Source organism: Alosa sapidissima, chromosome 16 (assembly GCF_018492685.1).
Source record: "Alosa sapidissima isolate fAloSap1 chromosome 16, fAloSap1.pri, whole genome shotgun sequence".
Taxonomy (NCBI): Eukaryota; Metazoa; Chordata; class Actinopteri; order Clupeiformes; family Clupeidae; genus Alosa; species Alosa sapidissima.
This window is the reverse complement of record NC_055972.1, coordinates 25708575-25722192: the sequence shown is the minus strand read 5'-3', so window position 1 is coordinate 25722192 and position 13618 is coordinate 25708575. Positions and strand designations below refer to the sequence as shown.

The window sequence follows — 13618 nt, the reverse complement described above, 5'->3', positions numbered from 1 at the left end:
CGTCAATTATCTACAAGGGATTAAAGTTTAGAGAAACATTATTGAGGGCAGTGAACTCATGACAGAACAAAACTATGGCACCTTTCTAGATTATTTGATTTCAGCTGATGCACATACACTTAGGACCAGTCACTGCATTATATGCCTGAGCAGGAGGTTATGGCCGTTGCGTACAAAATGTGATTAGAGGGGGATTTCCACTTAACCTTCAGTCTCTGTCTGAGGATAGTAGATAGTTGAATTAGGCTTAATGCCATGTCAGTGCCTAGAGCCATCTTCAAGAAAAAAGTGAATTGGGTCACAGGACTGAAGCTTTCAATGGAAAAAAGAGCCGGTAGGTGAGCATGTCATCCATGTGGCAGTTGCCCTTTTACACAATGAAAATCCCCAAAGTATCAGCTTGTAGCACTTAAACAGGCCATGCTAAAAACCTAGGTCCTGTAGTAGACCTAGTTGCTTCGGTCACACACAGGGATGTCGTGGTAAAATAAGAGGCGGTAAACTATGAATTCTGTGATCACGGTGAGGTGGACTGCATCATGCGGTATCCTATTTTTAAAAAAGGCATTCAGAACATGTTTGATGATGGTGGAGGTTATTGTCCAGTGGTATACCAGTGGTATTAAATGGTTCCTAGAGTGTTGATGAGTGTACATATTGTGAATGTGGATAATACAATGTGATTTTTGAATGTTAAAAGTTGCAATAGTTGAATAAACTATTTTGAGAGGTGGATAAACTCTATTTCTGAAATGTCAGAGGTGGATAAACGGTGTTTACTTGCGTTTATCCTCCACTACATCCCTGGTCACACATCACCAAGCCTTACACCTCAGAGAGGGAGACCTCAAAACATAATTTACCCTTTCTGTTCTGTTGGGTTTGTGGAGTCCCAGGAAGTATATGATCCATTCACTGCTTGACCATCAGGGCCTGACTATACACGTCCGCATCTCATTATAGAGGTGATTGGGTTCGATTACACTTCACCTCACCAAACAAATCAAAAGCGTTCTGCCAAGTCATCACGAGGCCATGGAGAGTTCTAGCCCTGTCCTGTCTAATAAGCGGAGGACGCATGCAAGTCCACAACTGACCGGCATGGTCATTGGCTGACGATGGCAAACTGCTCTGTATGGTGGGAATTCTCCAGACCATAATTATACGGTCTACTATAGGCCCTGTACACATATACCTGAATATTTTCTTAAACAGATTTAAAAAATAACAAAAAAAATTGTGGACAGAATAAAATAAAACAACGCATTAAAAAAAAAAAGAAGAATATCTGTTTTAAAAAATATCTGGGTATGTGTGTACAGGGCCATAATCAGACTGAAAATTCAAAGCATAGTAATTACCTTGCTGGACTCCGTAATGAGACTCAGAAATTCATTTCACATTTGCCTCTCTGAAAGTGATCAAGCATTGAGAACAAAAGTAAAATGGTGCTTAGCCTTCATATTCATTCAAAGCATATTTTACAGTGGTGGATGCAGAGATACCGTAATTTCCCAACTATTAGCCGCGGCTTATACATTGATTTGCTCACCAACCCAGATATTTAAAATGGAGAGTGCAGAGTACCAGTCCCCTCCCCCCCCACCCCCATAGACCAGGTTACTAAATATTCCCCTTTTCCCCTTCCTCTCTATCTTTCCATTGCCCTCTCTCTCCACGGGGGCAGTTCATATGCTATTAATATGGTTTGGTTTCTTTGAACTTGCATAAAACATAGTCCTGCAGCTTATGTACAATGCGGCTAATACACAGGAAATTACTGTAGCTTGGACTTGTTTGTTACACCTGTTTACAGCATTGCACCTACTGCACACCAGAGCTCATAACAGCAGACATACCAGCTGTTCCCCAGTCGTGGGATAGCTGCAAATTACCTATTTATTTGAAATGAAAGGGTTGAGATGCTACAATGTCAGTTTGCAGTTGAAGACCTCTTTTATTTGAAGGTTTCAAATTTAAGCCAGTAAATTTTTATGGACAACAGGAAATGTTTACTTTTAGGTACAGTATCTCTAAAACTGCCAGCATTGCTATTCACTGCATACAACACACACTTCCACAATGTATCAAAAAGAGCACTCAAAATTCTGACTGAAATTTAAGGTTTAAGACTGAATATATATATTTATATATATATTTATATTTATATATTTGTTTATTATAAGTATTTTTAATTTTACATCCAATGAAATTAAAATAGAGACCACTATGTTCCACAATTTGTGGACAAACCCATCAGAAAATGCTTGATAAAAGAACATTTCAAGACCTTTTTTGCAGCAAAGGCACATTAGTCAATCACTGTTTTAAAAGTAAAGGTTAAGACCAGCTATGTGGGACCCGGAAACTGACAGAAGCTGACGGCTTCCATAATGGCGGTCGGGGGGAGCCTGTAAACTCACATATTGACGCCATGGCAACATGACGCAGACCCGCCTTGATGAAAGGAAAACAAACAAAAAACAAAACAACAACAACAAGTTCTGTTGCTCCGGAGTCTCTGGGAGAGGCGTTGTGGGTTTGGTGGCTGTATGTCGGGTTCGGTCTAATCAACCAGCTAGACCGAACCAATCAATCCCTCATTTCTCCAGGAGGATTTCCTGCCCGCAAAGGTCCTCAAGTCTGCTGCCACTGCAGGTGGTCATCAAGCACTGTGTGCTGGAGGTCGCCCAGTAGCTGCAGACAAACAGACAAGTGTTTGTCTGTCTATATGTGTGTATGTATGCAAGTGTACAGGGGGTTACGGGAGGGGGGCAGAGGGTTTGCTTTGTAAACGAGCCCGCTTTTCACCCCCCCCCCCCTCCCCCATGTTCCGTTCCTCCTTCAATCTCCCCTGCCCCCTCCTTGCCAGCTTCACAGGGAAGTCCCAGCTCAGAGCTGCAGTGTCCAGGGAGTCCAGGGAGAAAGCCAGACAAGTAAAAAACAACAAGAAGAGAAAAAAGAAAAACTGAGAAAGGGGCACAGAGAGGTATTGGGGGGGGGGGGGGGGGGGGTCATCATGGCTCTGCCCCCCACCATCCAATCTGACCCCATCCCCAGTGTAGGTGCGTGTCCTGAGGTGACTTTGCTTCCGGGGGCCGGACTCATCGAGGCAGAGTCGGAGGCGGAGTCCCAAGTCCCAGGTCATACGAAGACCTTGGCGAGAGCGTCGGCCCCGGCACTGGCGATGAAGCACTTGGTGGGGTGGAACGCCACGTCGTGGATGGACTCCTCGAACTTCTTGCGGTGGGCGGTGAACTCCTGGATGCACGTCTTGTTCTCCAGGCTCCACAGGCGGATGGAGCAGTCGTGGCCTGCGAGGGGGGGGGGGAGACACCGAGAGGGAGAAACCATCAGCGAAAGCTAAACATCAGGCGTTTTTCTTACCACCGCACGAGAAACGAGAAAACACAGAGAGATGCAGTCTGTGATTCTTGTGGAAGGTTGTTGATATTTCAGCCCAACACAGCCATCACATTTCCATATATTGCTGGCTGGAGTAATTTAGGGTTCAGTCTGAGCCACTGTGCGTCTGCCGTTGATGAAGCCGGGACAGCGTGCACTGTGCCAACGCTGAAAAGAGAGCTAAATGACCTTGAGGAGCCATTTACGCAATTTGATAGTGTTCTGGATAAGAATCATCAAAGTGTTCTAGATTAGAATCATCTTAAATTTAAATGCTAGATGCTTTATGTGAGAAGAAAGTGCTTGGGCTTAGGCCTCATTTTCACAACAAAATTGCGTGAGGATTTATTTGCATATTAAAGTTCAAAAAGCCACATTTTCATTTTTGTAGTGACTCAACAGGATGGAGGGATTTAGAGCCTGGGCACTTTGGCACTTAAAGCATTAACACTTCACACATAATCCCTTCTCTCTAGGACCAGATGTGGGCAACATGCATCAAAGGTAACTGGCTCTCTGCCGGTCTACTATAACTCTTCAGGTGCCAACAGTGCTCCCTGCTGTTCACACGAAAGAACTGCAGTGTGATACAGGAGATTTTGATTCAATACGATAATCCACTTTGGTGCCCGACACTCTAAAATTTCAGGCCTACAACAATATTCTCCAGAGGCAAATCATTTCTAATGGCTTGGCACTCACTTCCCGACATCAGATACAGTCCATTTGGATCAACAGCTAGGCTCGTGACGGAATCCAAATGGGCCACCATGGCGTGGATCAGCTTCCCTGTGGGGACACACAAGACAGAGCAGAACAAATATGATCAGCCATGATGGGCTTTTAATGGGACACGTCTGTAAAGTGTCTGCATCTGCGGTGGCTGTACTGAGAAGCAGCCCAACAGGGCTGTGTGTGTCTCTGCGTGTCTCTGTGTGTGGGTACCTGTGTTGTTGTCGTAGAACTTGATGTGGCGGTCCTCCTGGGCGGTGATGGTGATGGGCAGGGTTGGGTGACTCAGCACTTTATTGATCTGACAGAGAGAACCTGTGGGACATTCAAAGACACAGCCCGTCAGTACATGACCCTCGTACATGTCGTTTACAACGTAAATAAAAGAGCTCTAAGACTTAAGGGGCAAGAGAGTATCATTTTACTGATGTGTACTGTACACCTTTAAAATGTTTCCCTCATAACCTATGGCAACAACTGTCCAAACTTGTTAAGACCACCACTTAGGTGACTAAATTATTTTATATGAAAACAGATCCACCAGTAGTGACATAACTACTATTTGAGAACCAGTGCTCTGTGCAAGCCCCACTATGAACTTGTCCAAGATTGATTGTGACTTCATGTTTCTTTCCAGTAACAGGCACTCTCATTCATGGTCATGTGATATTATTGGATATTATCCAGATACAGGTACACTGTACCAGCCTGGTCTCCTCTTTCACAACAACACACCAATCCATGACTAACGCAGCCCTGTCTGGTTGCCGCATCAACACTTCTTCACTCAAACAGGTAATCTGCTATGTGGGCTACTCCCCTGACTGTGGGTGCTGATTGAGGTTGAGGTTGAGTCTACCTGGCTCCACTGTGGACTCCAGGTTCAGGACCAGCTGGCGGGTCTCCATGTTGAAGAGGCCCAGTCTGCCGTTGCTGAAGGAGGTGACCATGTGGGCTGGGTCACTGCACACCAGGTCCACAGAGGATGGGATGCCCAGCTCTGAGGAGAGAAACGGACCACACACACACACACACACACACACACACACACACACGAGATCATGCACATGAAGATGCCCAAATTTAAGATCTTGTGAGTTTTTAGCTAGTGGAAACTTGACATGCACAAAAAAACTAAAAACTAAACTAAAAAACAACAAAAAAAAGAAACTGAGTATATTGTTGGACACTAAATATAAAGACATGTAAAGACATTATGACTAAACATTGAATAACACTAAAAAACAAATGTTGCTTCTCTCGTTCACATAAGCATGATCTCTTTTTCAGGACAGTCAGTCAGAAGTTAGCTGGTTGAGTATGTGAGGCCACCCTCCTCGCTCACCCTTGTCCTCGTTGAAGACGGCCAGGGCGGGGCTGGTGTTGGAGGCGTTCCAGAGCCGGACGGTGCCGTCGGCCGAGCAGGAGAGCAGGCGCTGGTGAGCGCTGCTGTACACCAATCCCCACACTGCATCTGTGTGGCCACACAGCGCCCCCCGCAGGACTGAGGGCTCTACAACAACACAACAACACACACGTTCACTTTAACAGCCACTAACACCAATGCTATACATGTTCATCATGCCTCTATTTCAATATCATGTATGTTTTAGAAGCAGGTAGGATCAGGAGTTTAATATGTACTGTTAAGTATTTTGCCTGACAATTATTTGACATTAAAAGCAGATAAACTTGTAACGGCGCATATATGCATATATATATATATATATATATATATATATATATATATATATATATATATATATATATATATATATATATATATATATATATTACACACACACACATACATAAAACCAACCAACCAACAAACAAACAAACAAACAAATCACCTGTCCCTGTTGTATGGTTAAGTGAAGTGTAAAAAATAAAAATGACAAGTAATTCCGCAAAACGTTTGAAGCTTATAAATAATAGAAGTGACTCAGTGGTGAGTGAGAGTCGCATACGTACCGTAAGAGTCGTAGGGGTCGATGGTGGGGCTGGGGGTGTTCCAGCTCTGGATGGTGCCGTCCAGGCCTCCACTGAAACACTGATCACCTGTACTGCTCATCACCACACACAGCACCGCACCCCTGCACAGAGACCACACACATCACTCAGAGTGAATAGCCTCAGCTCCAATAGGCGTTGTACCAGTAATATAAGGGACAGTAATAACTGGTCCAGCCAAAAAGGCAGAGGCAGGAGAGAGTACGTACCGGTGGGCCCTAAACGTGTAGATGGGCTCCACATCCAAAGAGGCACTCCTACTGGGAAGGAGGACAGGGTTTTAGAGAGTGATTTTATGAAGAACTTTTATAAAACTTAAAAAAAAAAAAAAATGTTCTAAATTACAACACACACATACAGTGCATGTTAGTATCAAGAGGTGTGTGTGTGATTGTGTGTGTGTGTGTGTGTGTGTGTGTGTGTGTGTGTGTGTGTGTGTTGTTTTGTCATTGTAAGGCTGTGTAGTTCTTGTGAGCAGCACTTACTTCTTGACGGGTGCCGTTTTCTGGAGGTTCCACATTTTGAGCGTGTGGTCCTCAGACGCTGTGACAAGAACCGGTTCTACCGGATGGAAGGCTAGCCCCCTGATGGCGTCAAAGTGGCTGCGCAGGGTGAACTTGGGGTTCCACGTCTTCCGCAAGGCATCCTTATTGTTGGCGATCTATAGGTGGAAAAAAAAAAAAATGTTGAGCTTAAAGGAGAGTTCCGGCGATTTTTCACATAGATTTCTATTTCTTGAGGTCGCCTAGTACAGACTACAACTACAGCACTACATACACTCTGGGGGCATGTTCATGATCCTCTTTAAACTTTGATTTTCATTCTGTCAAAGCAACTTCTGTTTATGTGTTCAGTTTTGTCAGTGCAAAGCCCAGTATAGTGTTGTGTTGTTTATTTCCTCGGCTCTGTTTAGGGAAATGGTTAACTCTAATGGTGCTGCATTAACTCCCAGTGACATGAGCATCAGCTGCCTTTGCCAAATCAACCACTACACACACACACCTCATTTTCTGAAATATTCCTGTAATAGCCTGTGCATAATGATATTTGCATTATCCGCCCTTTTCGTTACATCATTTAAGAGCACTTCAAGCAAATGAGCCCCACCAATCACCACCTCCAGTGCAGTGGTGGCCCCTCTCATAGTTAAATCCACAAGGATTTCTACACCACACCACACCACACCACACACCACACCACACCACACGGGAGCCCAGACCTAATGTGAAATTAATGACCAACCCCACTCCGCTCTGACGAGGCCTTTCTGCATATCGTGTGACCTGCTTGGTTGCCAGAGCCAGTTGCCAATGCAGGGTAATTACCCTCATTCAAAACTGGCCTGCTTACAACAATGGGACGCCATTGATTTCTGGCAACGCAACTTCATTGTAGCTTATTAGGCCTTGGCTTCTGATACTGATTATAGACAATACAGAATGACGTAAGCACAAGATCAGCGTATAATTATTTAATTTTATAATTATAATTCAATAATTTCTAAAATTAAAAAGTATTTGAGTCATTATATTGAATAGCTAATCCAACACACTGGAAGCAGTAGAGAGCTGAGAGCAGCTAGCGTAATTGAGGACTTAAGTCTCTGCAGTTCATCTGGGTTTAATTAAGGAACCATTTCCTATAATTAGCAACAGATAAGAAATGAAATTAGCATTTCACCAGAGGGTCTCTTCTTGGAAAAAATGACAAGCGAAGAGATTCAACTAATAAATGTAATGCTATCAAAATAACTTAGCAAAGGGCATCATTTAGAGAACAAATCTTTCAAGAACGACCACACACACACACACACACACACACACACACACACACAATATTCTCCAGCCAGCAATGGGCGTCGCCATGGCACCTCATTCTATTTCCGGCCAAAGCTGCATTGTATAGATTTCTAATGTGGTGGTACTGTAGACAATGCTTGTTGTATCCAAAGCCATGTAATCACAAACGTTTATATTTTTCTGTCAGTCAGATATATAGAATATCCATATTGAGTGCAGAATTGTCAACATTTTGAAATAAATAAGCATATTCTAGTGTATTCTAGAGCCTGCTGAGACTGCACTAAGTTATAATGTAAACAGAATGGACGGAAGATAAAAAAACCGGACGGATTTCCGGTTTCATGAATAAGGTGGATACAACCTCACAAATATACTGAAACCATCTGTTTGCTGCCACTACAGCGAACAGCAGCAACCTCTCATACACTGACCATCGTCCAGTCCAGTGCCTTGTGCAGTTCACGATCCCTCTGACCTCTCTGCACAGGTGAGTACTCACGTCGTAGGTGAGGTTGTCAGCCTCGTTGGCCACCGTGAGTCCTGCCAGCTCCCCGAGGCCCAGCTCGCTCTCAGTGGTCTCGTCTGTCCCCATGATGAAGGACTTCCCTGAGGTGGGGGGGAAGGTCAGCTCCACTGCAGCAGGGAGCAGAGAGAGGTCAAAAGAAACAGCATACACCAAGCTGTGTGAGTTAGTGAGTGTGTGTGTGAGAGAGAGTGTGTGTGTGTGTGTGTGAGTAAGTGAGTCTTCACTTCACATGGACAATGTACAGTGAAAAAGTAAATGTGGCAGAATTAGCCAACATAGCTATTTTGCATTCGTTGTTCATGGATTGATGTTAAAGGAAGTTCATGCCGACCGTTACCTTTACCTTCGTCCGGGCGGCCACCATCGTGCTCGCTGAGCCGCGGGACGCTGGGCCGTGACGGTGGGGTGACGGGGGGCTGGATGGGGGGCGGCTCCTCAGAGTCCCGCAGGTTGGCCAGCATGTCCTGCAGCTTGGAGCGGTTGGGCCCTGGGGTGGGGATTGGAACAGGACCGGACAGGACAGAACAGGAACTCAATAATGGCTAAACACGAAACCATAATGAAAGCTCCTCTAGAGAGAGAGCAGGACACAGCCAGTTCCCATCAGCATTAGCAGAGCACAGCAAAACGCAGCACAGCGAGGAAGAAAGAACGAAAGAACGAATGAAAGAAAGAAAGAAAGAACGAACGAACAAGAGGATGAGAGGAGAAATCCTCTAAGAGCATAATGTGCAAATAAGTAGGAGGAAAGAAAAGAGATTAGAATGAAGTGAATCAGTGCAGTGAAGGTGAACATCATATTTCAGAGAGAGAGAGAGGCGCGTTATTATGGCGGAGTCTTTTAAGGGCATGGGGAACGGGTGCTCAGTGAGAGAGCCATTCACTCTGCCCGACTGCAATTCAAACCCCAGAGATAAGGAAGGAGGAGGTGTGAAGGTGGAGGAGGACGCAAAGCTGCAAACAGAAAAGAGGAAAACAGGAATCGAACAGCGGTGGAGAGAGGCGCCATTTTATTTGGTGCGGCCCAGGAGGACATTAACTGGACTAGTAAACTGCACTTAAGGCAGGAGAGGCTGGAGACCAATCATGATTATGGATCGGCCCCAGATTTGCCCCTTAAGGGCCCATGTAAAACCACCATAAGGAAAGAGAATACAGAAACAAAGTTGTAACAGAAGCAAAGTTTTAGAGGAATGCAGAAAAAGTCAGAGAAAAAAGAACCCAAGTTATGTAACAAAAGCTGAAAATAGCCACGCAAGGTCAGAAGCAGAATAGGTGAAAGGAGTGTATACAGATGCCTGGAAATAGAAAAACACACACACACACACACACACACACGCCTAACAATGAGACATGAAGGACAGCTGATGGAATGGAAAAACACAGGACAGAAAGGTCAAATAGCACACACACACACACAGACACACGGTTCTGGGGACAGACAGCAGAGGGTCTGGGAGAGTGGTGAAGAGTGGAGGGAGGAAGAGAGGAAATGCTTGTGCTATACTGTGCTTTTTCTTTTCAATGTATTTTTTATAGAGCTCTGCAGTAGGAAAGACAGATAGAGAAATAAAAGAGAGAACGAGAGGAAGGAGAGGCGCAATGGACCCCCTGGGGCACAACTTACTCTTCACCCCCTTTCTGCCCTTGCGCTCTTTCCTGTACTGCTCCTTGAGTTTGGTTATCAAGCCCTGGTCCACGTCCCAGGCCTCCCCCATAGGGTGATCCTCTTTCTCTACACAAGGGGGAGACAGCGAGCCCAGGCAGAGACAGAGACAGAGACAGAGGGAGAGAGAGAGAGAAAGATGGAGAGAGAGAGACAGACAGAGGGAGAGATAGAGAGGGAGGGAGAGAGAGAGAGCGAGAGAGAGAGCGAGAGAGCGAGAGAGAGAGAGAGAGAGAAAGAGAAAGAGAAAGAGGGGCTATTCAGGATGCAATATACCTCATCTGTGAACTTCGGTCTTTTGAAGAGCAATCTAGAATCCGACAAGCAATTTCCTCCCACTTATGACTTCTGTCATGATGAGCCAGCATTAAGCTTTGGTGCCATCTTGTCTTTCAGTTTAGGCATCTCACATACTACTCTTTCATGACTACGTCTACTTCTTTTAGTTTCCGTGTTATCAGTTTGTTACTTCTTTCGTTTCTATATCTGGGCCACTTTATGGACGACGTGTGATAACACAAGAGTCCATTTCTCCATCCTTCTATTCTATAATCTACTCGTATATTGCTGTGGCAGATAATAATGATAACTGCGTCACTGCTTGAATAGACTCTGTGAAGTATGGCAGATCAGTCTCAAAATGTGGAGCTCGAGTTATACATTTCCGCTTCAGGGATCAAAATGTATTGCAGATATTTAACTTTTAACTCAACAATTCAACATGTGGGGCTGCCGGTCCTATAGGTTTGTGCCTTAAGGGTCTTGTCTATAGAGGGCAGTGAGCTTTATGAAGCGGACTAACTGGGACCTTACACCTATGTCTTTTTGAGCTTGGAGGACCGAGGACACACACACAGAGGAATGATGGAGGGTGGAATCACAGGTTTAACACGGAGGACAATAAACGGGCACATGGTGCTATAAACCAAATGAAAACTGGACACAACAACAAGGTGACATGGGGTCATGGAAGACAGCTGCTGCCACCACAGATGGACCTCTCAAGAATAAATGAACCATCACCTGTCACTGAAGTAAAAAAAAGGCAAAAGTGAGTTAAATTCATTCTACCCAGACTACTACTAAAACCTGACACAGACAGAATTTTTCACATGGTCTGACTCGTTAAGACTAAAACCATTGTCCTTCGACTGTAATAAATACCATGCAATGCACTGAAGATGAAGCTATTTCAGCAATGTGGGTAGTCTAACAATGTGTTTTCATAGCTGAGTGCTACCTTAAAAGGTGCAGCAAGTAGTTTTTGTTAACAAAAACTGAAAGCGACTGTGGACAGTAAAGGCATAATAAATATAGTCTTGCAGAATTTTTCAAATTTCATAAAACCACTGACTGCACCTTTAAAAGAGGCATTTTAGTGTTCAAGTATATCAGGCAAAGGCAGGGTGCAAATGGGTGTCCATGTTTCCCCTCCCTTCGCTACATCCACACTATTCATTTCGTTTTAAATACAAATCACCGTCCACACACACACCTGGAATCTTGTCCACACGGGACATCCATTGTCAGCTCAAACGAAAACTGGATAGTGTGGATCTTAGCTTTAGAACTGATCATTAGTGATCTTGAGCTAACAGAAGGCACTTCTTTCATCACATGTAACTGATCTGTTCCTTTTTCTGACTCCCCGATTTCTCACTCCACGGCCCACAGACGTTTCATCTCACCCCAGTCAGTGCCGTCGCCTGAGCTCCTGAGGTCGGGCGACGTGTCCATCTCGTCCGGGCTGGACAGGAAGTCGAAGTCCTTCAGGGCCTCCTCCGTGTCCATGTCCTCGCCGCCGTCCTTGGAGGGGAGACATGGCTGGTAAGGAGGAGGAGGAGGGCTTCTTCCTCACAATCTGAAGAGGGAGAGGAAGTTAGTCTCAGGTCAAAGAGCATGAGAGAGAGAGAGAGAGAGAGAGAGAGAGAGAGAGAGAGAGAGAGAGAGAGGAGAGAGAGAGAGAGAGAGAGAGAGAGAGGAGAGAGAGAGAGAGAGAGAGAGAGAGAGAGTATGCATGAGAATAGAAGATAGAAACCTTCAGGAAGCAGCACCACTCACCGTGCCGGAGTCCATGATGGTCCGGTCCTTCCCATCACTATCCTCGTCGTCGTCCTCATCGCTGAATTCAGCAGCCGCGCTCTCGATGAATTTGAAGGCCTCCAGCACAGCACTCGAGTCTGACAGCTGGCTTTTCCTGAAGGCCAGACAGAGTAGCGTTCCAATCTATTTTCACTAACGTTTCAAAAATCTCCCATGACTTTTCAAGGACGCTTAAACCGAACAATCAAGCAAAGGACTTTTGCACACATCTTGTGGACAGGTGTGTTGGAGAAGGCCAGAGGTCGACAACTATGGAACTAGAAAGACTCCCGCACTCACTCGACACAAAACAATGTTTCGGTCCTTAAACGTCAGATTATTAAGAGCCTTTAATGAAATGACCTTTTACAACCTACAGGTAGCTTACATAAACTGTTTTCCTTAACTAAACACGCTTTGTCTGAATCATTGAATGAAAATTAAACAACAGCCAACCTTTTCAATTTCTTTTCTAATAGGCTAGTCAGGCTGTGTCAACTCAAGTGGACACCTGATAGCAAGTATGGTCAGGATGGACTTTGATCATATTCCCTTTCCAGTTTCCATGCTCTTTAGCCTAGAGTGATGTGTCCGTCAGACCGAGGTGCAAATTAAAGGAGATGAAGCAATAAAGTACACTTCCCACCAAACCCCCAGGGCCTCGGGTGGCAAACCAAGACATTAAGGCCATGACATTTAATTCCCTGAAGACATCTCTACTTACTGGAGTGTAAATTCACTCTCTTTCAAAACTGTAAATTACAAAACAAGTATCTGGTCAGTGACCGCACACAGATGGACAACACTGGCTACTGTGATTTGTTACATCGGGGTGGTGGTAGTGTAGTGGCTAAGGAGCTGGGATAGCATACAGTAGCCAGAAAGGCTAATTAGAATCAGCTTATAGATAGATAGATAGATAGATAGATAGATAGATAGATAGATACTTTATTGATGCGCTAGGGGAAATTTAAGGTAGCTCAAGACATCACACACACACACACACACACACACACACACTACAACATAAACAGGATGAGTAAAAAAATAACAAATTCACATTACTAATTAGGACAGTAAAATTTACTAAATCTAGGAAGGGGCAGGTCACTTACCCGCCAGTGCTGGAGCCCTTGGGCTTGGTGTCCGTGCCATTGACCAAGGGTTCCTGTGACGATCGGTCACCTCCTCGGTCCTCTCCACCCCCACCGGTGCTGCGGTCTCCTGCTAGGCCCAGCAGGGCACGTACACGCTGGGACTTCACGTCCAGGATGGTGTCCGTGTAGCCCACCTCCTGCAGGTACCTGCAGCGGCAGACAGGGGGCGCCATGAGAAACAAAATATAGCAGCGTGAATCATGAGAGTGGCTTGGGGAAAAATAAATTATTATAA

The 13618-nt window shown here is 45.0% G+C and overlaps 1 protein-coding gene across 1 annotated transcript in view; it reads right to left on the bottom strand.

Annotated features, from left to right (window-relative positions):
* Positions 1 to 1933: 1933 nt before the first annotated feature.
* Positions 1934 to 13618, bottom strand: part of LOC121685714 (striatin-like) — a 43482-nt gene continuing 31797 nt past the window's right edge. Inside the window, 15 exon segments of the mRNA XM_042066395.1 lie at positions 1934 to 3314; positions 4108 to 4194; positions 4351 to 4452; positions 4997 to 5137; positions 5483 to 5650; positions 6112 to 6233; positions 6360 to 6407; positions 6636 to 6811; positions 8452 to 8585; positions 8822 to 8965; positions 10106 to 10213; positions 11833 to 11974; positions 11976 to 12005; positions 12206 to 12341; positions 13342 to 13530. Coding sequence (XP_041922329.1) covers positions 3145 to 3314; positions 4108 to 4194; positions 4351 to 4452; positions 4997 to 5137; positions 5483 to 5650; positions 6112 to 6233; positions 6360 to 6407; positions 6636 to 6811; positions 8452 to 8585; positions 8822 to 8965; positions 10106 to 10213; positions 11833 to 11974; positions 11976 to 12005; positions 12206 to 12341; positions 13342 to 13530 — 1897 coding nt within the window. The 3' untranslated portion in view covers positions 1934 to 3144.